Below are 27,374 nucleotides of genomic sequence, written 5' to 3'. Positions count from 1 at the left end.
TATCTTTTTTAAGACAGGGTCTTTGTAGTTTAGGCTGGCCTTGAGCTCACTATGTAGCCCAGGCTGGCCTCAAACTCCCGATGATCCTCCTGCCTCAGCCTCCAGAGTGGTGGGATTTCAGGTATGTGCCACCATCCCTAGCTGGATAAAGAATATCTAAAAAAGACATTTAAGAAGGAAAATGAAGTCTATTCAAAAGTCACACCAATGGTACAACTTTTTATTGGCCTCATGTAAAGATTATTCCATTAAACCAACATGGATAATTTCTGATTATTAAATGTCTATCATAAACAAAATACATTCTCAAAGTTCTGATTTAAGTAATTGGGCAAAGACTTAGTTTGGAAACACCTTTTTTTTTTTTGCGGTACCAGGGATCAAACTCAGTACCTAGTGCTTGCCAGGCAGGCGAGGTGCCACTGAGCCACATCCCCAGTGGAAACACCTTTCAAAGAAAAAGATGAGTTCCATTTTGGAAAGAAATATGCTAATAGAACTATATTTCCATTGAAAAATACAACTATAGTTTCATTCCACTTACTTTTTAAGCTATCAAATTTTCTCATTTACGCCAACTTTCTGTCTTTCTACTTAAAAGTATGCTTTGGGAACGAATTAAAAGTCTTTGCCTTCTTTAATCTGTTGACAAACCCTCGAGAATGCTCAGAAATGTCTAGAAAACCAGTATGTTTTCTCCTGGGAACAAACTTCATAGCCTCTTCCCAATTACCTGTGTTTTTCAAACATAACAAAATACGCATCATTTGATCTAAGGTAAGATTTTTGTTACCAGTGCTCCACTGTAAATATCTATCTAATGGAAGGCATTCTGTTGTCAGGTTTAATCGTTTTGCTTTGGCTAGGGAGATACCTGGCTGCATATTCTTATCAACAAATGACCCAACAATATAAATTTTGTCATGCTTGTAAGTAGTCATAACATTGGGAGAATCTGCAGTTAAATATATGATATTGTTCTTTGGAAATAAATCTACATATGACTTTTCTGTTGCTGTTAAAAACAATTTGTCCCATTTTTTCCCATACCTTTTAACTAACTCTCTATGGTAAGCACTATCTGGTTTAAGGTTGCAGAAGTAAATATGAAAAGGGTCAACATCTCTTCTGTTGCATCCTTCACTTTCTAAAAGTTGGCGAATAGTATTATTCAGTTCCTCTGGTTTCATATAATTATCATAAGCCATATCAAAAACCAAAGGTTGTCCAAACTGCATAGCCTGGGCACCCTTCCAACCCATGGCAATTGTTTCCTTTATGTTCCAAAGTCGAAGAAATAGAACGTTTTGCTGTTCATCTTCCTCAGTGGTTTCTAACAGCTGGGCCTTTTTTGCTTCTTTCTTTGCTGCTTTCATTTCCTTTTTATTTTGCTTAGCTTTCTTCAGATTTTCTTTAATATACAAAAATTTTAAGTATTTTTGTTTTGATTTCTTAGAGGCACATTCCATGATGTTCTTGAGCTCTTCTTCAGTGATGTGTTCTGGTACATTTCTCCCAAGCAATCTCCACATCTCAATTAATCTTCTGGTAGCAGCAGGTGTATCTTCATCCTTGTTACTTGGGACTGTGAAAACAGCTTCTTCTTGCACACTAGATTTCATTGTAGTTTTCCACCCATCCAATTCTAGCTGTGCAGGAGGGGATGCATTATCCTTATCAGGATAAGATACAGCTGGTATTTTGGAAGACATATGTCTCTGCAGAATTGTTGAATATAAATCCCTTCTCTTCCTAGGAAGGGTAAATGGCACCAAACACCTGGCATGAGATCTTAAGAAAACAATGCTAACATTCATTTTGAAGAAAATAGACATGTTAAAAAACCTCTGTAAAAGAAGATAAATAAAATCAAGTTAGAAAGAGATTTTAACTTCCAAATATAAATTTGATACCAAAATGCAATTGATTTGTGAAACACAAAGCTTATAATCACTCCCTAGGCAAAAATTTTAAAACTTATTTGGATTATTTTAGACATTAATTTCATTATAGCTTTGGCCAAAAGGATCACTTGAAGATCCTTTTAGATTTGTGTTTGGGGGACCAGAGAATCAACATTGCTGGATAACAAAGTTATGTATGACTGATATAGCTGAGATCATGATGTTACGTCTCCTCCAGATTGGTTTGTTTTGTTTGTTGATACTGGGGATTGAACTCAAGACCTTGCACTTGCAAGGCAGGTGTGGCACCACTGAGCTAAATCCCTAGCTTCCTCCAGATACATACCCAAACTCAAGATCCCTCAAAAGAAAACAGAAGAAGACAAAGAACAGAAGAGTGATAGAAGATTGTAAATGGTAAAAAGCACTTAAAAGCTGCTGTAACAATGCCTTTGTGTTTTCAAATATAAATACAGTACACACAGACTGATTAAAAAGCAGCAACACTACTATACAGTGAGACTGTCCCAAAGGGGAAAAAAATTCAACAAACTCTTCTCCAGTTCAGACTTAAAAAAGATATGAAATCATCAAACAAAATATCCCAAACTAGGACATAGTGCTCCACAATTTTATCCTAAAGAAATGGATGCCCACAAGATGAAAATGCTTAACGATTTGAAACTACCATCAATTTCAAAGTGAAAAACAAAAATTAAAATTTTACAAAATACAACAAAAACACCCAAAAGTAAAATTTTTCCTTTCCCTTGGTTTTTTTTTACCCCTTTGGTATCTGGGATTGAACTCAGGACTTTGCACTTGCAAGGTGGTGCCACTGAGCTAAATCCCCAGCCCTTCCCTTGGTTTTATTTAATGACCTTGCAGGCTCCTCAGCTTCCTGCTTCTATGGCCTGTGGTCTGATGCTGGTATTCCCCACGCCTTTCTTTTAAAGGTAAATATGATGTCTTTATCTCTTTTTTCAATTTATTTCCTCATGAGATCTGATATATTTCTGTAGCTTTCATTACTAACACCTGAAAGATACCTCCAATGTAACAAATTGCTCCTTCCCAACCTGCTCCTCTTCCTGTGTTAAATTGGAGGGAAGGACACTGCTTGCTCCCAAACCAGCTGCTAGAACTATAAAAAGGGTCATTTTATTACTGCCCTGTCACAACTATACCTAATCCATTTGTTACAGTCACTCTACTTTCTGAACACTTTTTGACTCTATTCACCTCTTTTTAACCCGTTTCCTTTCTTTTAATTTTTTGTAGTGTTTGGGATCAAATTGAAGGCCTTGTGCACTCTAGGCAAATGTTCCACCACTGAGCTACATCTCCAACCCAAGCTATTCTTCACCTCATATTTTATTTTTTGCAGTACTGGAAATTGAATGCAGGGCCTTCACACCTAGCTACATCTCCAGCACCCTCCCTCCTTTAAAATAATTTATTTTGAGACAGGTTTCACTAAGTTGCTCAGGGTGGTCTCAGACTTTTGATCCTCCTGCTTCAGCCTCCTAGAATGCTGAGATTGTAGGCATGTGCCACCATGCCCAGCTTCAAGTCATAATTTATAGCAAGTATGCCTCCTATTGGTTCTCACAGCACCCTGTGCCTGTGATGGCAGTTGTAACACCTTATTGTAATCTTCTGGTACCTATTTACTCCACTAAATGATAAGGATACGCTCTTCCATAAGGAAAAAAAACTATGTCTATACTGTTACCATTGAAGTCAATATTTGGCCGTATTTGGCTTACAATAATCACTCAAATATTGTCTTAATAAATAGCCTAGATCAAGACTTCTTAGATTTTAAAAATGTTCAGAAATTTCTTTAAAGAAAAATTTACTTTAGACTCCCCACAACATTTGACCTGATGCCCTAACCTGATAAATACTGATTGCAAAAAGTCTTCCGAATTTTGTCTTTGTAAACAGTACACTTTCAGAAGGTCGGAGAAACGAGCGCCTACATTTTATTTTTGCTGTACTGGGTACCAAACCCAGGGGTGCTCTACGATTGAGTTACACCACAAGCCCTTTTATCTATTCGCTAAATTGCCCCTGATAGCCTCGATCCTCCTGCCTCAGCCTCCCTAGTACTGGGATTACAGGTATGAACAGCTAAATTTTATAAATGATCCAGAATATCATTTTGGGAAACACTGTTCTTGCTTCAAATCCTGCACTACTTATAGTGTATTCACTGAGTTCCGTCTTATCTGCGGCCTTCTTAGCTCACGTGCCATTATGTGCATCTTGGAATGTCAGCCGCATCCTCCCACCCAAACACGCTGGGAGAAGGAAACAAGCGCATACCAGGAGCGAAGCAACAGCAACTACCGCAGGCTCAAGGTGCAGGGACTCCAGGAGCTGACGATTTGCGTGAAACGCGGCTCAGAACAGCGCGCAGCAGCAAATCCGCGGCTCACTTCCCAGTTTTCACAGCGCGAGAGACCTCAAAGCAGGAAGTCCCTGAGGCGCTGGCGGAAGTACCGCCCTCTCCGTCTGGCGCTGCCTTCGGACGTCACGCAAGGCGCGGGAAACTTTTCCAGTTGAGAGCAAGAAAATCTTGTCTCAAAAAAAGAAAAAAAAAAGAAGTTTAAAAACCCTTCTCTTAACGTTCTTTCTTCTTAGACTCTATTTGTGTGTACTCATTAAAACAAAAAAATTTTTTGTTTTTATTTTTTGAGAGAGGGTCTTGCTATGTAGTCCAGGCTGGCCTTGAACTCACTATGTAGCCCAGGCTGAGCTGGAACTTGCAGCGATTCTCCTGCCTCAGCCTCCCGAGTCCTAGGATTACAGGCGTTCACCACTACACTCGGCAAAACAAAATTATCACAAGTCTTACAATTTTGCTTTAATGACTTGACAATAGGAATTTAACTTTTAACTATATTTACCAGTAACCTAGTACAGCGTTTGGAACATATTGACCACAGTTCTTTTGAAAAAATATGAAGTTTCACATTTGTTGGTAGCATTTGTCCAAAATCCAGTCTGCACGTGTTTTGTTTAGCCATCACAGTGTTTGCATATATTTTTAGTGTGTGTTCCCTCTCCTCTGACTAGAGATTCAACCAAGGAGTGCCAAGCTACATCCCCAGCACTTTCCCCCCCGCCTCAGCACTTTTTATCTTGAGAGAGGGTGTTTCTAAATTGCCCAGGCTGATCCAGAATTTAAAATCCACCCTCCTGCCTTCGTCTCCGAGTAGCCGGGCTTGCTAGCCGATACCTACCAGGTAACAATGGGCTAGTGATGTTCTTAAAATCCTGTGGCCATACATTGAGAGGTCAATCAAATCCATCCCCTCCTTTTTTTTTTTTGGCTAGATCTTGTGAGGTAGCTATGTTGTCAGGCTGGCCTTGAACTGGTCATCTTCTCACCACAGCCTCCGGAATAGCAAGGATTCTGCGCATGCACCAGTGGCGCAGCTGTAAATTAGTCTTTTCAACAAATCCCGCTGCAACAAATGTCTACATGTTGTAAGACCTAGGGCCTTACCAAACCCTCCGAGGAGCTGACTGCAGCGAAGAACACCCGGGAAGGAACACACCGGACAAGTTGGAAAGTAAAACAGACCTTAGTCTGGCCAGACGGCACTCCCAAAGCAAAGTAGCTTAGAGAGGTGACTAGCCCAGAGTCCGAGGCTCTTTTTATAGGGGGTTACAGGGGACGTTAACAGGCGAAATTTACAGAAGAGGAACAAAGGTTAGTGGTCAGCTGACACGTACTGATGGTCAGCAGATGTTTGTAGATTGTTCTATAGATAGCGGTGTCCGGAACATCAGTTTCGAATAAAGAGTTGAGTAATTTACTTTGGGACCTTATGGCTGCTACAGATCTTATCTAGTGTCCGGGAACTAACAAGCATCTTTATCTATTTACTCACATTCACAGTTGGGGCTAGGAGAGTTTTATGATTACAGAGTTACGCAGTCCCACAATGTAAAGATTAAAGTTGGGCCTTTACCGTATATAAAAATTGACTGAAAATTGATCGAAGACCTAAATGTAAGAGTACAGTTAACTACAGAACAAGGAAAAGTTTTATGGTAGCAGATTTGGCAATTTCATGGATGACACAAAAGCAAGGCAAAAAAAGAAAATAACAGGCAAATTGCACTTCATAACAATTAAGAACTTGTGCATAAAATGACAATATCAACACAAAAGTCTTAGAAAGGGAGAAAGTATTTGCAAATCACATATCAGTCAAGGAATTAATGTATAAATGTAGAAAGAACTACAAATCAACAAAAATCAACCCAATTCAAAGGTTGGCAGAGCTGTGCATGGTGACTCATGCCTATAATCCCAGCACTCGGGAGGCCGAGGCAGGAGGATAGTCATGAGTTCTAGGTCAGCTTGGGCTACATAGTGAGTTCAAGGGCAGCCTGAACTACATAATGAGACCCTGTCTCAAAACAAACCAATAAAAAAATAAGCGAAAGCTGTGTGTGTGTGTGTGTGTGTGTGTGTGTGTGTGTGTGTGTGTTTTACTGAGGAATGAATGTAGGATGTTTGTATTGCACCACATTCTATCCCTCCCCCTTTTGTTTTGAGACAAGATGTCCAGAAGTTGCACAGATTGAGCTCGACCTGATGACCCTCTTGTTTCAGCCTCCCAGCATGCTGGGATTACAGGCAGGCATGCACCACCACATCCAGCAGAAGAATCTGAATAAACATTTCTTTTATATATATATATATATATATATATATATATAAATTTTTTTTTAAGCAATTCTTCCTTTTTTTTTTAATAAACATTTCCAAAGAAGATACACTAATGGCCAATAAACACATAAAAGCTATTTATTGCTGATTGATTTAAGACGGCTCTCTGTGGTGCACATCCTCGTCCTGCCCCTGCAGCAAAGGAACTGTTCAAATAAGCCCTCATTTCCACACTGGTGATCCTATTTTTTTTTAAAAAAAGATATTCATTGTCATCATTATGGACATGCAAATTAAAACCACAACCCCTTCACATCTACTGGAGTGACTTTTTTGGGTTTTTTGTTTTGTTTTGTTTTGTGTTTTTGAGACAGGGTCTCACTTTGTAGTGCAGGCTGGCCTTGAACTCACTATGTAGCCCAGGCTGGCCTCAGACTCATGGGAATCCTCCTGCCTCAGTCTCCCAACTGCTGGGATTACAGGTGTGTGCCACCATGCCTGGCTTATTGGACTATTTAAAAAAAGAGCTGGTGGTGCAGCTCAGTGGTAGAGTGCTTCCCTAGCATGCGTGAGACCCTGAATTTGATCACCAGCACTACAAAAAACAAAAAACAAACTGGAAAAAATGTGTCTTGGCAAGAATGTGGAGAAATTTGAACCCTGTGCATTGCTGGTGGGAATGTAAAATGATGCAACTGTTATGAAAAACAGGCTAGTTGCTCCTCAAAAAGCCAGTTATAGAATTAACATATTATTTAGCAATTTTACTCATAGGTAATACCCAAAAGATTTGAAAGCAGGACCACAGATACCTGTACTCCATTGTCCATTGCAGCATTATTGATACTAACCAAAAGGAAGAAGCAACTCAAATCCTCATGAACAGATGGCAAGCAAAATATTGGGAAAGTATACAAGGATGTAGTCTTGATTTATGCTGAGATTCCACTCACCCCAGAAAGAATGGCTGTTATCAAGAAATCAACCAACAACAGTTGGAGGGGCTGTGTGAAAAAAGGAACCCTTCTGCATTGTTAGTGGGAGTGTAGACTGGTGCAACCACCATGGAAATCAGTGTGAAGATTCCTCAAAAACTAGGATTAGAGGCCTCATTTGACCCAGCTATTTCCCTTTGGGGTACACTCCCAAAAGAATTAAAAGCATCATACCACAGTGATATATGTGCACCCATATTTATAGTGGCACAGTTTGTAATAGCTAAATCTTGGAAACACCCCAAATGCCCATCAACTTCTGATAGGATAAAGAAGATGTGTTTTTTTAATGGACTACTATTCAGCCATAAAAAAAGATAAACTAGAGACATTCATAGCTAAATGGATGTACCTTAAGGCCATATTCTTAAATGAAATAAATAGGACAGACGTGTAAATAGCGAATTGTCTCTCTGGTATAAGAAAGTGAAAGTGTAAATGAGAACCAAAATAAATAATGGATATTGTAAAATAGGAATAAAAGGTTCAAAGGGGAAGGGGAACTAGGAAAAAGGGGTAGGGGAAAGGAAAGGAGGGAAAAAAATGAAAAAAGAAGGAAAAAATGGAAGCAAAGCTTATGAAAATGGGGGGGGGGTTAAATGGAGGCCAAGGGAATGGGAAAAAAATAAGAACCAAGATATATCATGTACAGGTACAAATTCCTAATGATAAATGTGATCATAATGTATACCTAAAATGTACCAATAAACTCAACAAATAAGAAACAAATTAAATACACCCTAAACCAGGTCTGGTGGTGCATATCTGTGATCCCAGCACTTGGGAGGCTGAGACAGGAGGATCACTACTAGTTCTTTCTTTTTTTTGAGACAGGGTCTCTCTTTGTAGCGCAGGTTGGCCTTGAACTCATTATGTAGCCCCCTCTGGCCTTGAACTCACAGTGATCCTCCTGCCTTAGCCTCCCAAGTGCTGGGATAACAGGCATCCACCACTATGCCCCGTGTGAATCAGAGCCCTGTTCATGATAGGCAAGCCCTTGACCACTGAGTTATATCTCCAATTTTCTTTGCCTGTCCCCTTTTTTGAAATTTTATTTTGAGATGGTGTCTTATTAAGTTGCTCGCTCTGGCCTTGAACTTATGACCCTCCTGTCTCAGGCCTCCTGAGTAGCTGGGATTACAGGTGTGGACCTCCATAGCAAGATTAAACAATTTAATGAAATCTGAGTAAGGGAAAGACATACAGAAGGCTCAATCTCAGGGTGTAGAGTCCAGGAAAATTTTTTTGTGATTATTATTTTTATTTTTGGAGAGACTTGATGATAGGACTCTTAGCAAATAAGCCTGACAAAGTATAATAGAATGGATAAACTTCCTGAGAATAAAAGAGTCATATTCAGAGGACAGGTGCTGAGATTAGTCTCCTACAGGGGGAGGAAATACTACTCCCATTTAACAGGAAGAAAAGAATTTTAAGTGGCATGGAATCCAATTTATAGATACAATGGCTATAATTTGAGAGAGTTCCCACTTTCTGTGGAAAAGTTCAACTGCTGAGGCTCTATAGATACTGAAGATGGAGTGAAAGTCTTTTATCATGATAAAAAATAACGGGTAACAAGTTCATAGGAACAGAATGGTGGTGTGAAAATAAAGGAAAACCACAATGCAAACAACATTGAGAGGCCTTTTCAAAATGGAGTCACTAGGCCATGAAGAAAGCAGAACTTACGTGTATTTCAAGGTGCTGCCTAAGACTGTGAACTTTGGTCACCTTTGACAATAGGGATCCTAGAGGACCAGATAATTACAGAGACTCAAATACATAGCAAAAAGCTATCAAACTCTTGGTACATTCATTCTTTTCTTCATCTTCTATTGGTCGCCCAGCCCTTGCAGCCCTTGAATTCCTTTCCAACTTCAATAGGAATTTCACCTTAAGGGCCAGGGATGTAGCTCAGTGCTGCAGCACCTCCCTGGCAAGCTCGAGGCCCTGAGTTCAATTGCCGGTATTAACAAAAATCACTTTAGGTAACTTCAAACACCATGAGATAAGGAAGGAGGGCTCAGTCACTGACCTAACTTTAGTTTTTCTCTGTTTTATTCTATCTTGCCTCTACAGCTTTTTAGTTTGTTTGTTTTTTCCTTCTGAATTCTCCTGGGTAATTCTCTAGCAGCTACCTTGGGTTTCAGGAACAATAGGTCTGATTAATAAACATCTTATGACAAGGGACCAAAAATTACCCACAAGGAAACAGTCAGCTTTGTAGGTAGATCATCCCACGATGAGATTGTTCCTTAAGTGGGCTGCCTCCCTAGGAAGGAGCATTCATCTCAAGATAGGAACTGAATTGTCCCCTCAAGCAATGATTTGCGGGACTTAGCAGACCTAGACCTGAGATAGTGATCAACCAGATAATGGCCTCACCAACATTACCTACTTTGCCACCTATGAAAGATTCCTAGCTGTTCCTACCTGTCTTAGTTACTTCATCATTGCTGGGACAAAATACCCGACACCCACAAATTAAAGGAGGAAATGTTTATTTTAGCTCAGTGTGTAAAGGTTTCAGTACATAGTCAAGTGGCTCTGAGGCACTGCGGAGGAGAAACACTCCATGGCAGGCGGGCAGGAAGCAGTTAATCAGCAAGCCTTTCTTTCCCTTTTATTCCATTTAGGCTACAAGCCTATTGGTTGGTGTCACACCCAGGTTAGGCCTTCCCATTATCTACTTCCAGAACTATGCTAAACCAGTCAGCATACTAATTTAGTTATTATCCACCCTTTGTCCATGTTCACATAGTGATGGGAAACTTTTTAGAGCTTTCAGTGATAACGAACAGCCTGCTGTGGCACTCATACTGTAAATTCACCACCATTGCCCTAGATCTAGCCACCTCTGAAAAGCCCCACCTACACGGAGATGAAGCTTTGAGGTGACATCTAGATACAAGCCATAACACTATACCTGGCCATTCATTCTCCTTTGTTTTATGGAAATCTCAAAGTTCTTGTCAGCTTCTTGAAGACAGATCATAGGTCAGTAGACTTTCCCATTCTTCTCAGTGTAGCTATACTGATTAAAGTTCCTTTATTTCCCTTTATTACTATTTGTGTCTTTGATTGGCATTTTGAGGTGGGTGGCTAATTTTACTCAACTAGGACCCCTAAAGCCAGAACTTTTGTCCTAAAACTCCAAAACAATAATTTATAACTTTTCCCCATATAAATTCTCAGTCTCCTACTTCCTTCAGAACACAGATTCAGCCGGGGGATTTAGCTCAGTGATGCTGACACCTGCCTTGTAAGTGCAAGGTCTCAAGTTCAATCACAATACCAAACAAACAAACAAAACCCAAAAAGAGCATGGATTCAGAGCTATCAGAAAAGGTCAAAAACTTCACAGCCCTATGGAGGTGCTGACTCAAGCCACTCATTGACAGGATTCAAACCTCAGACCCACTCCTTAATTCGGCCCCAAATTCTAATGTTTAAAACCCTCAACATCAGTCCCCCTCAGGGCCTACCATGAGCTCTTTTCACTGCCCTGCTTCTCCCCTGTAGAGTGTGCTTTTTTTCTTTTCTCTTTCAAATAAATCTTTGATCTTGCTGTTCCTTTTGATTGTATTCTCAGTTATTTGTTTAGGACATCAAGAACCTGGATAAGACCCCTGATCCAGTAATAGCAGGAAGCACAGGAAAATATTTATTGAGCAGAAGAAGTACACACTCAGAAGAGAGTCCTGGCCCTTGGAGAGTAAAATGCATTATGGTCTAGTGTTGGGGATTTTTAAGTGGTCTTGGGTATGTCTTCAATATAGATAATCTAGAATATGTATTCCTACTGCCTATCAGGCTATTTGGTGGGCTTGGCTATAATGCAAACCATTTGCCTGTCTTTTGAAGTTTAGAGATATGCTGTTCACTTAATAGTGCTACTTCCTCAAGGATGCAGGCCTGTGGGAGGAAGAGCAATTTATACAAATGGTCCATGCCCTGAGTGTTGGGAACATATCCTGGGCCTTGAGGTAGACATTCTTCTTAGGTCCTCGGCAAGATCATGTACATTTTGGGGGGCTACAAGCAGCTAGCAGATTGCTTTTTCAGTGACATTTACAAGCTGGATATAAGCCCCATGGCACGGACCCTTGTTTGTATAAAGTGCGACCCTGAATGCTGGAGGGATACCTACTCCAACACAATGCTGGGCATTCACAGGTATGTCTTTGGGGGCTTCACCAACCTCTTTAGGCTATTCTATTGCAACAGCGAGATTTACTGCAATCACCCTTGCATCTTTGACACTAGAACTGAGGTCTGGTTGGACAGTCCACCCACTCTAATGGTGCCAAGGGGACACTGGAGTCACTCAGCCTTTGGCTACAGTGGGGAGCTGTACATCTTTGGTGGCTAAAATGCAAGGCTGAACCACCACTTCCATGACCTCTGGAATTTCAACCCTGTGTCTTTTTCTTGGAAAAAGAGCTATAGGTGAAGGGGCCATGTCTCCACTGGTACCAGTGCTGCTGTATTGTTGGTGACAAGACTGTCCTCTTTGGAGATACCAGCCTGTCTCCTCAAGAAGGCCTGGGAGATGAATTTGATTTTATAGCTAATTCTGACTTATACATTTCAGATTTTGGCCCTACTCTGAAGCCTCTGGCCATGATTTGGTATAACCTAGACCTGTTCTGTTTGCCCCAGAGCATCAAGTAGAAGTTGAATGGCATGACCAACATCAGTATCAATCACTGGATGTTCTCTTCCCATGCATAGGAGGAAGTTTGGCCATCCCCCCTCCTGACCTGCTGTTGTCTTCACTGGCCCTGCCCACCTCTCACCTGTGCCCCTTTTGACTCTGGACTCAGTATAATCCACTTGGAGTTGTTGGATGAGAGCTTTTGCCATGCTATGAGTTCAGTGAGGAGCTGCAAGGAGAGATGGTCAGGCTCCTTCTTCCTTGGCCAAGGCCCCTTTCCCCTTGGTGCTCTGTTCCCATCAACCTCCCTCCAACTGCTCCTGGGCCTCTGCTCTGCTGCAAACATTGACTGGGAGCTGAGAGAAGCTGGAGTTGCTGGCTTGAAACTGCATTCTCCTAGACATGGGAAGATCGGGACCATCAGATAATCCCATCATTTTCTGAATTGTTGCTGTGTCCTGAAGCTAAGCCAGCTTGGATTTTATAAAAATGAAGCACACCCCTCCCGGTAAAGAATATAAAGGGCTGGGAATATAACTCAGTGTAAAGACTGTAGGTACAATCTGCAGTACTGGAAAAAAATTTTTAAAAAAAAGTAAGAGGAGAGAGACCAAGACGTACACACACACATTCCTTTATCTCTCACCACATAATGCCCCCTGCAATGTTAGGACCCTGCCAGCAAGAAGACCCTTACTGGATGTGGCCCATTGACCTTGAGCCAAAATAAACCTTCTTTCTTTAAAATTTATCCAGTCTTTAGTATTCAGTAGTTAGCAACAAAAGATAGATGAATACATTCTCCTAGCTATTACTGTTCTTTAAACTAAGCATTGTTTTCTCAGGAAAATATTCCCTGGGCCCAGCAATGGTTAGCTTTCATGCTAGGTATTCCATGGCATCCCTTACGTTTTTTTGCATGGTGCTGGAGATTAAACCCAGGGCTTTATGGATGCTGAGCATGTGTTCTATTACTGAGCTACACCTCCAGCCCCAGCACCCTTTACTTTTAACATTCTTCACACTTACAATTCCTTGTTCATTTTGTATTCTGTAAGGATAAAGGCAATGTTGGCCTGTTTATTCCTGTGTCCCCAACACCTAGTTATGGCTTATATCTAGATGTCCCCCCAAAGCCTCATGCATTCATAGGTGGGGCTTTGGGGAGGTGGCTGCGTCATGGGTGTGTGATACTGGATTTTAGGTACATGACAACTTGATTAGTCCACTGTTTGGTTTAGCATAGTTGTGTGTAATGGTTACATCACTTTAACATGATGTCTTTAACTCTTTTGGAAAGATATCTAGAAAACAGATGGGTCAAATGGAATTTCTAGTTTTAGTTTTTTGAGGAATCTCCATACTGATTTTCATAGCGGTTGTACTAGTTCACATTCCTACAAACAATGTAGAAGGGTTCCTTTTTCTCCCACAGCCTCAGGAACATTTGTTATTTGATTTCTTGAAGATAGCTGTTCTCTTTAGGGTAAGATGGATTCTCAATATTGTTTTAATTTGCATTTCTCTAATGGCCAGTGATGTTGAACATTTTTCTTTTCTTCTCTTTCTTTCTTTCTTGGCCATTTTTACTTCTTCTGAGAAGTGATATTCACTTTTTTTTTTGGTACCAGGGATCAAATTCGGGACCTTGTGCTTGCCAGGCAGGCAGCAGAACCACTGAGCTAAATCCCCGGCGATATTCACTTTTTAAAAAAAACATAATACACAGGCCGGGGATTTAGCTCACCCATTCATAGAAATGGTGCTTTATCACTGCCATCACTTCCTAACCAGCATCCTACATTATTTTCAGAGTCAGCAATCACATCAGCATATTCTTTGCTCACTTGTTACTTTCTATGAAAAGCAAGTTCATAAAAAACAAGTCTCCATAGCCATGTATGATGAAGTGCAATATCTTTGCTTCCAGCCTTTGAAGGGAAGGGATACCAAAGTAAGCCATGCTGTCTTCAGAGGCACTGCTGCATAATTTTGGAATGCATTTGGGAGGATGCTGAAGAGTTAAAAACTTATCACTTGAGCCACTTTTTAGGGTAAAAGACTCAATATTATTTGTTAAAAGACCTTTCCATTCCTTTTCCATCTTTAAGTTTCCAGAAGTGTCACAGGGGTTTGGGACAGTTATATCATAATGTGACTTCAATGCCATTTGAATACAGGGTATCTGACTTTTATGTTGGAGACCATGATGTATTACTTCCTGCTCATCCCACTGAGCATAGACTCGAAAGACAAGAAGAGAAGAGCAAAATGATGCTTTGTCAATGCTCTGTCAATCACGAAATAGAAGCTTCTTAGTTGTTTATTGGCCCTTGGTGGGGTGCCTCTTTTTGTTTTGTTTTTTTTTTTTTTGTAATTTGAACACTTTCTCCAAAAACTCATAAATGCATTGTCTAAGCAAATGGACAAGGGCCTAGAAACATTTGCTATTTCTCTCAAGGAGATTTTAATAATAGAGGCAAAAGTCCTTTGTGTCTCAATGGAGCTTTTTCATTGGAGTCATGTTCAAATTTTAGTAAGTCAGATTGATTAATTTTTGGAAGCTCAGTTCCTAAAATATTAGTAACCCCTAAATGTAAAAAGAGCCAGGCATGGTGTCACATGCTTTATAATCCTAGCACTAGCAAGGCTGAGCCAGGAGGATCGCCATGAGTTCAAGGCCAGCCTGGGCTACATACTTGTGAATTCAAGGCCAGTCTGAACTATATAGTGAGACCCTGTCTCAGAAAAACAAAACAAAACCAAACAAAGTAAAAAGAACAAAAATTTGTTAGTGCTGGAAAAAGTGAAATAAAAACTTCAGCTTGCCAAATTTTTCCTGTGGTAAATTGCACTAAATTAAGCACTTCTCTGAGACATTAACCTTTAAACCCATGGTAAAGTCTTCAACCTAAGATAATTGTAATGATGCAAAGTCGTGAAAAACTAACAATATGAAGGGAAAGTAGCTAGACTATGTGCAAATACAGAAGGATGACTCACAACCTAAGGTAACCTGCTCAGAAAGCCAGCCTGTTTCTACAATTAACAACCAAGGATTTCAGCCTGGCCTAAGTAAAACTTGCAGTTTCCCTCCCTCCCTCCCTCCCTCCCTTTCTTTCTTTCCTTTCTTGTGGCACTGGGGATCAAACTCAGGGCCTTGTGCATTCTAGACAAGTGCCCTACTACTGAGATACACTCCCATGTTTTAACTTTTGGGTACAGACTATTTCAATACAGGGTAGTTCCAATTGCTGATTGTCTTAAAAAGGAAGATATCTTTGAAACCAATTTGTATGGGCCTTTTCATGAGTTACATTACTTCATTTACACACTGAAGAAAAGTTTCCTGGATAGAAGAATTGTTAAGATAAGAATTGATTACAAAGGAAAATTAGGTGAAAAGCAACAGAACACAGTGCTCCAACAATGTTTTACAAATCCAGGCTTTTCTGCGGTTCTGGTGCCTGCCTTGCAAGCACAAGGTCCTGAGTTCAATCCCCACTACCAAAAAAAACCAAAACCAAAATCTAGGCTTTTCTGGAGCCCACTGGTAAAGAATTTCAGATTGTTCATTTCAATTTTTAAAGTAGTTTGGATAGGGAAAATGTCCCTGGTGCCCATTTAACCCTATTTACATTAAATTGTACTAAAGTTAATACACTTGTGATAAGAAAAGTTCTTTCCAAGATTCTATTGAGCTATAGCTTTCTTCAAAGAAATTGTTAAGTGGTGTAATAAAGGGTTGATCAATTTTACACTGCCTTGAAACTATTTTCTTTTCTTTCTTTTTTTTTTTGAGACAGGGTTTTGCTATGTAGTTCAGGGTGGCTTTGAACTCACTATGTTGCTCATGCTGGCTTCAAACTCTTGGAGATCCTTCTGCCTCAGCCTCCTGAGTCCTGTGATTATAGGCATGTGCCACCAGGCCTGGCTAGGGCTTGAAACTATTACAAGCTAGGGCTTGAAAGCATATTTATTGCTTAAAACAAAAATACAATGGATGAATATCTAATTTAAATTGTTTAGCAAGCCTGGTCTGGTGGCCTATGCCTATAGGATTGCAAGTTGAAGCCTAGGTGTGCTGGACCACACCTGTAATTCTAGCACTTGGGAGGCTGAAGCAGGAGCACTGCCATGAGTTCCAGGATAGCCTGGACTACACAGTGAGACCTTGTTTAAAAAAAAAAATCAAAAACACTGGGCATGGTGGTACATGCTTGTAGGCTCAGCAGCCTAGGCTACAAACAAAAAAAGCCATGAGTTCAAGGGCAGCTTGAACTACACAGTGAGATCTTGTCTTACCTGCCCTCACTCACCCCGAAAAAAGTGTTTAGCAGGCTGGGTAGGGTGACAAACCCAACAATCATTTCGGAGGCTAAGGCAGGAGGATCTCAAGTTTGAGGCCAGCCTGGGCTACACAGTGAGATCCTGTTTAAAAAAAAAAAATGTTTAGCAAGAATAAAGAACCATATCCACTATGATAAAACTTCAATTTCTCCCTTTCCTGGGCTGATGAAATTCTAATTTCAAATGATTTTAATTTAAAAAGCTCTATATAATGTGAATTAAATGTGTGTAAGTTCATTATGGCCAAACATACTAAGAGAATTATTTCCTTCCTTCCTTCCTTCCTTCCTTCCTTCCTTCCTTCCTTCCTTCCTTCCACTGTACTGGGCAATGAACCTAGGGCCTTTGTATTGGGCTATATCTCTACTCCTTTTGATTTTTGACTCTGGGTCTCTCTAAGTAGGAAGGCTAGGCTCCAATTTATGATCTTCCTATCTCAGCCTTACAGACTGCTGGGATTATAGGCATGTGCCACCACACTTGGATTTTCTTATTTTATTTTATTTTATTTTTTCACTTTTCTTTTTTGGTACCGGGAATTCAACCCAGGGCCTCGTGCTTGCCGAGTAGGTGCTGCACCACTGAGAAACATTCTGGGCCCTGGATTTTCTTATTTTAAAAGAGGCTTTCACTTAAATGGCCATACTTCCAAAACTGCTATACAGATTCAAAGCAATCCCGATTGAAATCCCAACAGTATATTTCATAGAACTAAAGAAAACAATCCAAAAGTTCATCTGGAACCAGAGGAGACCTAGAATAGCAAAAGCAATTCTAGGCAACAGAGTCATGGTGGGGGTATCCTAATTTCCAACTTGAAACTACTACAAAGCCACTGTGATAAAAACATCATGGTACTGGCAAAGAAACAGACCTGAGGATCAGTGGAATAGATTAGAAGATGCAGAAACAATTCCAGACATACTCAGCTACCTCCTCTTTGACAAAGGAGCCAAACATCCTCACTGGAGGAAAGATAGCCTCTTTAATAAATGGTGCTGGAAAAACGGGATTCCAACTTGCCAAAGATTAAAACTAGCCCCCTATCTTTTACCTTGCACTAAACTGAAATCAAAGTGGATTAAAGATCTAAATATTAAAACAGAAACACTAAACTTGTTGGAAGACAAGTTATGTAGAATTCTCAAAGACATTGGCATAGGAAAAAATTTTATGAACAAATTCTCAGTAGCATGGGAACTACCACAAAGAATCAACAACTGGGATCTCATCTTATTAAAAAGCTTCCTTACTGCAGCAGAAACCACCAATAGAGCCAAGAGACAACCTACAATGAGGGAAAACATTTTTACCAACTATTCCTCAGACAAAGGTCTACTATCTAGAATATATAAAGAACTCAAAAAAATCAGACCCCCCAAATATAAAGACCCAATTCAAAAATGGGCCTCTGAAATGAACAGACATTTCTCAAAGAAGTAAAAGCAGCAAATAAACATATGAAAAAATGCTCCACATCACTGGTCATTTGAGAGATGCAGATGAAAACAACGCTGAGATTCCACCTCACCCCAGAAAGAATGGCTGCTATCATGATATCAACCAATAACAAATGCTGGCGGGGGTGTAGGGAGAAAGGAACCCTTCTTCATTGCAGGTGGGAGTGCACACTGGTGCAACCACTGTGGAAATCAATATGGAGATACCTCAAACAACTAGGACTGGAAGTCTCATTTGGCTCAGCTATTCCTCTACTGGGTATCTTCCCAAAAGAATCAAAAGAATCACACTACAGTGATATATGTGCACCCATGTTTATAGCAGCACAGTTTATAATAGCTAAAACTTGGAAACAGACCAACTGCCCAAATAGAGACTGGATAATGAAGATGTAGGTTTTTAAAATAAAATGGAGTACTACTCAGCCATAAAGAATGAGAAACTAGAGACACTTATAGCTGTGTGGATGCACATTGAGGCCATATTCTTTTTTTTTATCCAATTTCATATTTTAATAATTAAAAATTTAACAGCTTGCTATTAAAATAGATAAAGGGTTTTACAGGAAACTTGAATTCATAATTTTTTTTAAAAAAGTATACTTTTGGTTTTCCTGGTATATAATTATTGAATTACAAATATAGTTTTAATGAGTTTGAATCTGCCTTCAGTGTGACACAATTACTCTATGGTTCCCCACAAAGATTAAATGTCAAGTTGCTCTGTCCTAGGGGACTGGAAGTTATTTAATGGACACATTTCCTAAACTCAGCTCTGACTTGTCTGCACTGGCAATTGTGCTGCTTCAGAGAAAGAAAGAAGGGGAACTCTATCCAAAACAACCTATATGACTTCCTCTGCCTCCCAGAAATAAAAAATATACCTAGGTCTGCAAGACCACACATATGGCTGCGAACATTAAATACTTACAGAAAACTCTAAATCAGTGACCCCAAAGAAAAACTGCCCCAGTCTTTAAGAGACATGGTAGATGAAAATGAAAAGCATTCATTGATATTGAAGTGCTAAATACAAATCATTACTATAGCTCAGACACACATGCCCTTGCCCAGATATAGCGAGTTATATCTATCTTCTGGCCAGCACATCTCTGCAGAGATCTGTAATCCAGCATCTCAGACAGGGCATCTTTCCCACCTGGTTAGAGCTGGCTTATGGGAAGGGCCCGGGGAGCAGTCAACACTCACACAGGTCAGCTCTGCTCCGGGCCAAGTGGTGGGGGCTGGGGCCCATGGTGAGCAGGTGGTGGCAGCTCAGACTCCTGCGTCAGCTCCAGGTGCTGAGCAGGGTCTGAAGCACTTGCTGCTAAGTGGAGTCCCCGGGTTTGCTCTTGATGGGCGTGAAGATGCTCCAGAGTTTCCTTGGATAGCGTGATTACATGTACTGGCTCTGTCTGGGAAGGTTCCATCTGGCTTTCGATCATGTTGAGGCTCTCAATGTGTTCGGTTTGCTCCTGCTGAGCTGAAAGAATTAAATTCTGCAGTTGCTCTGGCTGCTTGCTGTGTGAGCAGAGTGAGATTAGCAGCCTGGTCTTCGGTCATGTTCTGGGAGCTCTCAGAGGCCACAATGCTGATGCCCTGGCTAGGATCCGGCATAAAATTGATGTTGTGTACAGAATCGGTCACAAGAAGCTGAATCTCCTGCTCTCCTGAGGCAGAGAGCTGGTAGGGTTGTAGCTGAAGAATATTCCTGATCTCTTCGGTATTACTACTGCTGGAAATGCTGCTGGCTTCCGGTGTGTGCTTCTCTTTGCTGTGGATTTTCAGGTGAGCCTTCAAGTTGTCTAAGCGAGCAAACTGTAAGTTACACTCTGAGCAGAAGAAAGGCTTTTTGCCCGTCTGGAGAATGCAGTGTCTCCTCTTGGCACTAGAGTCAGAAAAGGACTTGTCACATATGCTGCAGGAGTATGGCTTTTCTCCTCGATGAATTCTGATGTGGGTCTGAAGAGAACTCTTTGCTGTGAAAGATTTGCCACAAATTTCACAAGTAAATGGCTTTTCACCTGTGTGTGTTCAGAGGTGTTTCTTTAGCTGAGACACATCCATGAATTTTCGATGGCAGTGGTTACACTTCGGTAATGAGTGGCCTGTATGAACTCGGCAATGGCTCTTTAGTTGTCTTTTCTGGCTGAAATATTTTCCACACTGATCACAGGTAAAAGATTTCTGTCCTGAGTGCAGGCTCATGTGCTCCAGCAGTGAGTGCTTGGTGGTCAGAGCCTTGCTACACATGGTGCAGGTGTACGGCCGCTCGCCTGTGTGCATCCTGGTGTGGACCTGCAAGGAGTGCTTTTGGGCAAAGCCTTTTCCACACTCATTACACTTGAAGGGTCGTTCCCCCGTGTGGCTCCTCTGATGGATTGCTAAAAAGTGACTGCACTTAAAAACTTTGCCACAGTCTTTACAATGAGCCTCAGGACCAGTGGGGCATTTTCTCGAATTTCCACACACCCTCTTGGCTGAACCCTGGTCGTTGTCATCCCCAAGAAGTTTGTAATCTTTAAGTCTGATGGACCTCCGGATCCTCCGCTTGCTGTACTGACTCTCGAAGTCCTGCCCATCCTGGGTCTTGGGATCACAGTTCTCATCTTTTTCAGCTGCCATCTGCTCCACTCCACCTGCCTCACAGCAGGTTCAGATTCTTCCTTTTCTTTTGTGGGAATCTGTTCATTCTGTACTCCATTGTCTCCTTCTTTAACCATGAAGTTTTGTCTATTCTGAACTGAATTGTTCACTCTTAGCTGTATTTCCTCCTCTGCAGCCAGTTCTGATTTCCCTTCTTGTAAACTATTGACTTTTCTTGGTCTGCCCCATTTGCGCTTTGGAGGATCATTTTTCTTATTAGAAATAACAACCACGGGAGCACCAGCACTGCTCAAAGTCACTGGCTTTGGGGAGCTATGATTATTCTGGAAGTCTGTGTAAGTCTTTACCAGGTCATAGACTTTTAAGAATTGAGCAGTAGCCAAGACTTGTTCTGTGCTTTTCTCACTAGTGTGGAGATAACCCATGTAGATAAATTCCAGGAGGATACCAAAAATATCTGCAACCATGCCTTCCAGCATATAAATGGACTGTCCAATCTCCCCCTCTTCTGCAAACATCATGGAGAAATACTCACTACTAGCAGCAAGTAAGGCTTTGTGGGCCCAGAAATGCACATTCTCTACAATTAAAGTAATGTCACAGAGAAAACCTTTCTTTCTTTGATCCTCAAAACTGGCTAGGACAGTGGCACTGTGAGTGTCTGAGTGTACAAGCTTCCCTTCAGAAAGCTCTGGTGGTGCTTCTGCCATTTTCCTTTTTCTTTTTTTGGTACCGGTAATTGAACTCAAGGCCTCATGCTTGCCAAGGTAGGGGCTGCATCAATGAGCTATGTCCCTGGCCCCACTTCTGCCATTTTCTTCACAAGCCAAGAAGGCTTAAATCTCTCGGCGGCGCCGGGCGGGTTACCGGTAATGGCAGGCCCAACCTGGCCTAGCCCCACCGCTGGGGGTCCACCACCGCGACAGCCAACCCGGAAGCGTGACGGCGCGAGCCCGAGGCCATACTCTTAAGTGAAATAGATAGGACACACATGTGTAAATACTGAACAGTTTCTCTAGTGTGAAAAACTGAAAGTGTAAGTAAGAATCAAAATGTATAGGTGATATTGTGAAATGCGGAGAAAATGTCTAAAGGAGTAGGGGAAGTGGGAGGGAAAGGGGAAAGGAAAGAAGGGAAAAGGAAAAATTAGGGGAAAAGGAAAAAAAATGGAAACAAAGTCTTTGTAAATAGAGAAGGCTGGAGAGGGTGAAGGGAGGGCAGGGGAATGGGGAAAAAATAACCAAGATACATCATGTAAAGGTACAAGATCCCAATGATGAATGTAACTGTATTGTATACCTAAAATCTACCAAGAAACTAAATGGAAAAAAAAAAGAGGCTTTCACTTGAAAAAATCACAAAACACTAGTCTTTCATTGAAGGCAAAATGAGGCTGTCAATTTAAGGACTTAACAAGACTGCCTTAAGATAAAATAAATATTATGATGATGTAGCTCAATGTGAAGGCCCTAGGTTCAATCCCCAGTATGGAAAGACAAAAAAAAAAAAAAAAAAAAAAAAGAAAGAAGAAGAAACAATCATGTCTTTTAGCTGTTTGGAATAGCTCACTATGGAGAAGAGGTTGGTAAAGCTAAAACAATGTATAATAATGGCTAAACAATTTTAGTATATGCTCGCTGAAGCGAGCGCAGGCTAAACAACTTTAAAAAAGCAAATTTGAAAAATTTGAGTTTAAAGCCTTAAAGGTTATTCCAAACAAGTTCTAGCAGGCATGCTGGTGAATGTACTCTGGACGCTGAGGTGGGAGGATTTCGAGTTCAAGGCCAGCCTGTGATATATAGGGAGTTACAGGCCAGCAGGTACTAGACTGAGATCTTGCCTTTAAAAACAAAACAAAAATGGGCCTGGGATTTAGCTCAGTGGTTCTGCCACCTGCCTTGAAAGTGCAAGGTACTGAGTTCAATCCCTGGTACCAAAAAACCAAAACAAAACAAAACAAAAAACAAAAACAAAAACCGAGGTTCTGATTCAAAGTAACAAACTGTTGAACCCTGCTGCGCTGGAGGGGAGCCTGTCACTGTGGCAGGCTAGCTCGAAGGGCAGCTGACATGGACTCTCCATGGAATGACCTGATGTTGGCCTCCTCCCACATGTCCAGGTTCCCCTTCTATGACATTGCCCACTACCTAGTGTCCATGATGGTGATGAAACATCAGCTGGATTGGAACAAGTCATCATCTCTTTGAGTAATCATCAGATACATATCATTAAACCTTGACATCACTGCACTTGACAGGATGTGCATACCATAGAAAATTCACACCTGCCAACTCACATTCACTTCTGGGCACGTTTTATTTTGTGGAATGGAGCAGCAGCAGTAGCACGAAAAAAATCCAGTTTCCAGCTGGTTCACTGCTATGGTACACAGCTTTGGCTGGGGAATTTTATTCTGTATACTGCTTGCAGAGCTTCTATTAAAGTTTCTTACAAACCATACTAATGTTTTACTGGCATCTTCAATCTGGTATATTATATTTTTTTGCCCATGTGACCTAGTTTCACACTTATTCATTCCTACTTGTTCAACTCTTGGCTGCTGGAATAATGGAAGTGACCAGAACTTGGAAAATAGTAGGTAGAGTCACACATGCTAATAGCTACTACAAAATGGCTAGATAGTTCTGATAGCTGTTGGATGGGTCTGAGGTGCAGGTGATGCCATTGTGACAAAATCTGAGCAGTTGGTAAAAGAAGATTGGAAACCAGGAGGTGATGAATGGCTGCAGATGTCCTACACTTCCAAGTTAACCCTGGTTGGGTCAATTATCTTCACGTTCCAGCACACCAAGCATCTGGCAAAATCAAGGCATAATCTTATGTTCTTTTATACCATCTTTCTTGTGACCACAAAGATAACCATGATGACCAACAGAGACTCTTTCTGACTCTTGCTCCTTTTGAGGATACACTGAATTGGATGCTGTTTGGCTGGTAGAAACAGTTTTCAGTGGGCTGAGGATTTAGCTCAGTGGTGCTGTGGGCCTGCCTCACAAGCACAAGGTCCTGAGTTCAATCCCCAGTCCATTTCCAATGGCACTGGTTTATCAGCCTCAAAACCTACTGTTGATGCTTCAGGGAATGTTAAAAAGAAGCATAATAAGACTGAATAAATTTATTTGATGAGTTCTAGAAGGCAAAATGTATATATTTTTCCTTCCTATCAGATTGTGGTAGTATTTCTATGTAATGATGTGAAATAAAGATTATATATAAGAAATAGTGACAAAAAGAAATTCTTTCTGGGGGCCAGGGATTTAGCTTAGTGGTTCTGGCGCCTGCCTTGCAAGTGCAAGGTCCTGAGTTTAACCCCCAGTACCAAAAAAAAAAAAAAAAGGAGAGAAATTCTTTCTGTTTCGGGGAAGTTATCATTTTCTTGATTGTAATTTTGAGAGTGTGTATTAGGTGAATTTATTTTTCTGATATTAAAAATCCTCATGGTTGTCATTACTATTTTAGTAATTATTACTAGTAATTACCAATTTAGTAATTATTTTAGTAATGTTATTACTATTAGTACTGAGGATTGATCTCATGGGCACTCTGCCATAGAGTTATATCCCCAACCCTTCAAAGGTTGTTTTTTTTTTCAAATTTTGAAACAGCGTCTCACTAAGTTGCCCAGGCTGCCCTTAAACATGCAAATCTCCTGCTTCAGTCTCCAGAGTAGCTGGGATTACCGATGGGACCAGCTTTTATGATTATTTGAATAGTTTTATAATAAAAGAAGTGTGCTTTTTTGATCTAAAAAAGTATTGCTATTATGGAAAATTACAAAACCCAAAACTTAAAAACCTAGATATTTTCATTTTTTTTGTTTTTTGTTTTTGGTACTGGGGATCAAACTCGGGACCTTGCACTTTCAAGGCAGGCACCGGGACCACTGAGCTAAATCCCCAGCCCCTATTTTGATAGTTTTAAAGTCTGAATCTATTTGAGCTTTCTTCACTGGAATTAAATTTTTATTTCCCATTACCATTATAATTCCTAGGTATAGAAAACAATTCCTATTTAATTTTGAGCACTGTCAGCAGAAAACATTTCCTAAAGCAATTCCTAAAGCATTGTATTAAAATGAAAATAAATTGCTAGTTTATATTTGATATGTAAATATAATTTTGCCCACATTAAATGGAAAATACTTGAAATTTAATTTTATTTATAGTAGTACTTTTCAGTGGGAACACAGTATTAACGAGTCTCAATCTGAAGTCTATTCACGCACTTTTAAAAAACTGCTTTTTTGTGTGTGTGTGTGTGTACAATTTTTCATTAGTTCTTAATTACATATTATTTGTAATTTTCATTTTGGAAGTTTTTTTCTTTTTCTTTCTCCTTAAAACATATTTGTTTCAACTGTAGGAGCAACATTTCACATTTCACATGTTGTTTCTGGCCTTAATTGGTTTGAATACATTGCTGGTCATTTTCGTGTGTGTGTGTGTGTGTGTGTGTGTGTGTGTATTTATGTTACTCTCTGGGGACTGAAAGCAGGGGGTTCACAACTGAGGTACATCCCCTGCCCTTTTATAACTTTTTATTTTGAAACAGCATTTCACAAAGTTGCTGAGTTGCCTTGGATGGGTTTGAACTTGTGATCCTTCTGCTTCAGCCTCTGAGTCCTGAGATTACAGGCTTGCACTACCACATATGGCTTGGTGGTAGTTATCTTAATGATTCAACAAAAATTATCTCTATTTAAAATTTTTTTTGTCTCCTTTCTAGAGGCTCTTTTTTAAGTTTTCTGTTTGAGTATCTTTTGCTAACTTTTTGTGTTATGTTTTGTCTTAATGTATACACACATTATTATTAATAGTGTGTGAATGCTCGTCATTGAGAATTGTCTTTGCACATTACATTAGTAATCACCTAAGGAAGAAGAAACAGAAACTGAAACCTTATATGGTCGACTGTTTGAATAATGATGACATTAAGTTTGGCTTCTTACTGGCAGTGAAAAGTAAACAGGAAAGGGTACTAAATGATGTTACATTTTTTTCTTTATTTTATGGTTTAAAAGTCCAGTTCTGACATTAAAACTTTGTAACATGATTTCTTTTTTTCTGGTACCAGGGATCAAACTCAGGACCTCACGCTTTCGAGGCAGGCACGGTGGCACTGAGCTAAATCCTGGGCCTTGTAACATGATTTCTTATAACAAGACCACCTACTCCCTGTATTAGGTAGTTTTGGATAGGTAGACGTACTCAAATCATATTCAAATTGAAAGTTTTTTGTTTTTTAAATTTTAACATATAAACACCAGCAAATACTATAATTTTACTTAAGAAAAAAACATATGTGGGTACTTGCAATAAACTTGGAAGGCTAAGAAGTTGATTTTTAATATTTTGATAGTTTTAAATTGAGTTCTGTATTTTTATGTTTTTGGTACCAGGGATCGAACTCTGGACCTTGCACTTGAGAGGCAGGCGGCGGAACCACTGAGGTACCTGAGTTCTGTATTTGATATTCTTATTAAAAATTTTTCCAAGTTAACAGTTTTAAAGTTTGAATTTAACTGTAGTTGAAATAGTAGGAATCTTGTTTTACATTTGTATTAAAGGTATAGTCATTAAAATGTTATTTAGCACCTCCCCCCAAAAAACAACCCCCAAAGTAACAAACTGTCCTTATTATCAAAAATGCTATTTGGTGCAATGATACGTGTAAATGATGTTTGAATCTGAATACTTTGATTAAATTCTTATAATTTCATTTCTCCTACCTTCTTATTGATAAACTTTAGAATCATTTTTATGGAACTTGTTAGCTTTGAGGCAAACTTATAAACTCAGGACCTTGCGCTTTCGAGGCAGGCTCGGCACCACTGAGCTAAATCCCCAGCCCTACGTTTGGTTTGTTTTTTTTGAGACAGGGTCTCACTAAGAAGTTCAGACTGGCCTCGAACTCCTGGTGATCCTCGTGCCTCTGCCTCCCAAGTGCTGAGACCAGGCATGTGCTACCACCCTCAGCAGCATTTTGTTTCAAAGCTGAGGTCTAGTGGGCTTCCCCCCATTCTCTTAGACCTTTAAAAATGACAAGTCTTACTTTCTTTTTTTTTTTTTTTGAGACAGGGTCTCACTATAAAGTTCAGGCTGGCCTTGTAACTCTTTATGTAGCTCAGGCTGGACTCGAACTTGTGACAATCTTCTTGCCTCAGCCTCCCAAGTGCTGGGATTACAGGTGTGCACCACCATCCAGCTAAATTTTAACTTTAAAGAAATCCTCTTTATTATTGACAACGGCTGGCCTGTTTATTTCCACCCTAAATACTAAATTAATAGCCGTGGTATTGTTATCGGTCACTTAGGTTTACAGGTTTAGGCTTACTGGCCTTTTGAAATGATTTTGCCGTTTAAAATATCTTGTTTCTGAGTTTGAGGATAAGGTACTTGAAGACAAACACAGTGGAGCCTGCAAGGTAATACTGCAAAAAGTAACGTTTTCTTTGTATTTCTAGTGCCACCTCGTGAGATATAAACTAGAAATTATAATGTTTTTTCCCTTTAATGGGTTAACAATTTTCCAAGTCAGTAAAAGCTTTGAACGGCCTAGGCTGAAAATCCGACACCCAGCTGGGCTTTCCTCCAGTGGCAGAGATCTTGAAAAAAGTAGCACTTAATAATCATTTGAGGTAATGTAGCAGCCCGCAGAGAAAACAAGTCCCAGGAAGTGATTTCC

The 27,374-nt window shown here is 40.2% G+C and overlaps 1 protein-coding gene and 3 pseudogenes across 1 annotated transcript; 2 read left to right on the top strand and 2 right to left on the bottom strand.

Annotated features, from left to right (window-relative positions):
• Positions 1–206: 206 nt before the first annotated feature.
• On the bottom strand, positions 207–4,394 carry Trmt10c (tRNA methyltransferase 10C, mitochondrial RNase P subunit). The gene is made up of 2 exons (XM_004857988.3): positions 4,236–4,394; positions 207–1,847 (listed from the first exon to the last, which is right to left on the bottom strand). The coding sequence occupies exon 2, from the start codon at positions 1,833–1,835 to the stop codon at positions 591–593; it is 1,245 nt and encodes a 414-aa protein (XP_004858045.1). The 5' UTR covers positions 1,836–1,847; positions 4,236–4,394; the 3' UTR covers positions 207–590.
• Positions 4,395–11,502: 7,108 nt separating this feature from the next.
• Positions 11,503–12,329, top strand: LOC101708359 (kelch domain-containing protein 3 pseudogene; annotated as a pseudogene).
• A 6,227-nt stretch (positions 12,330–18,556) lies between these two features.
• LOC101720353 (zinc finger and BTB domain-containing protein 24 pseudogene) lies at positions 18,557–21,870 on the bottom strand (annotated as a pseudogene).
• Positions 21,542–24,082, top strand: LOC101708007 (trimeric intracellular cation channel type B pseudogene; annotated as a pseudogene).
• Positions 24,083–27,374: the final 3,292 nt, after the last annotated feature.

This window comes from Heterocephalus glaber, unplaced genomic scaffold (assembly GCF_053883595.1).
Source record: "Heterocephalus glaber isolate CG9 unplaced genomic scaffold, H.glaber_assembly_v1.0 deba00000122, whole genome shotgun sequence".
In the NCBI taxonomy this organism is placed as follows: Eukaryota; Metazoa; Chordata; class Mammalia; order Rodentia; family Bathyergidae; genus Heterocephalus; species Heterocephalus glaber.
This window is presented reverse-complemented; position numbering and strand designations above follow the sequence as displayed.

Coding starts and splice junctions, on each gene's coding strand:
- Trmt10c (XM_004857988.3), bottom strand. CDS start 1,835: ATGTCTATTTTCTTCAAAATGAATGTTAGCATTGTTTTCTTAAGATCT.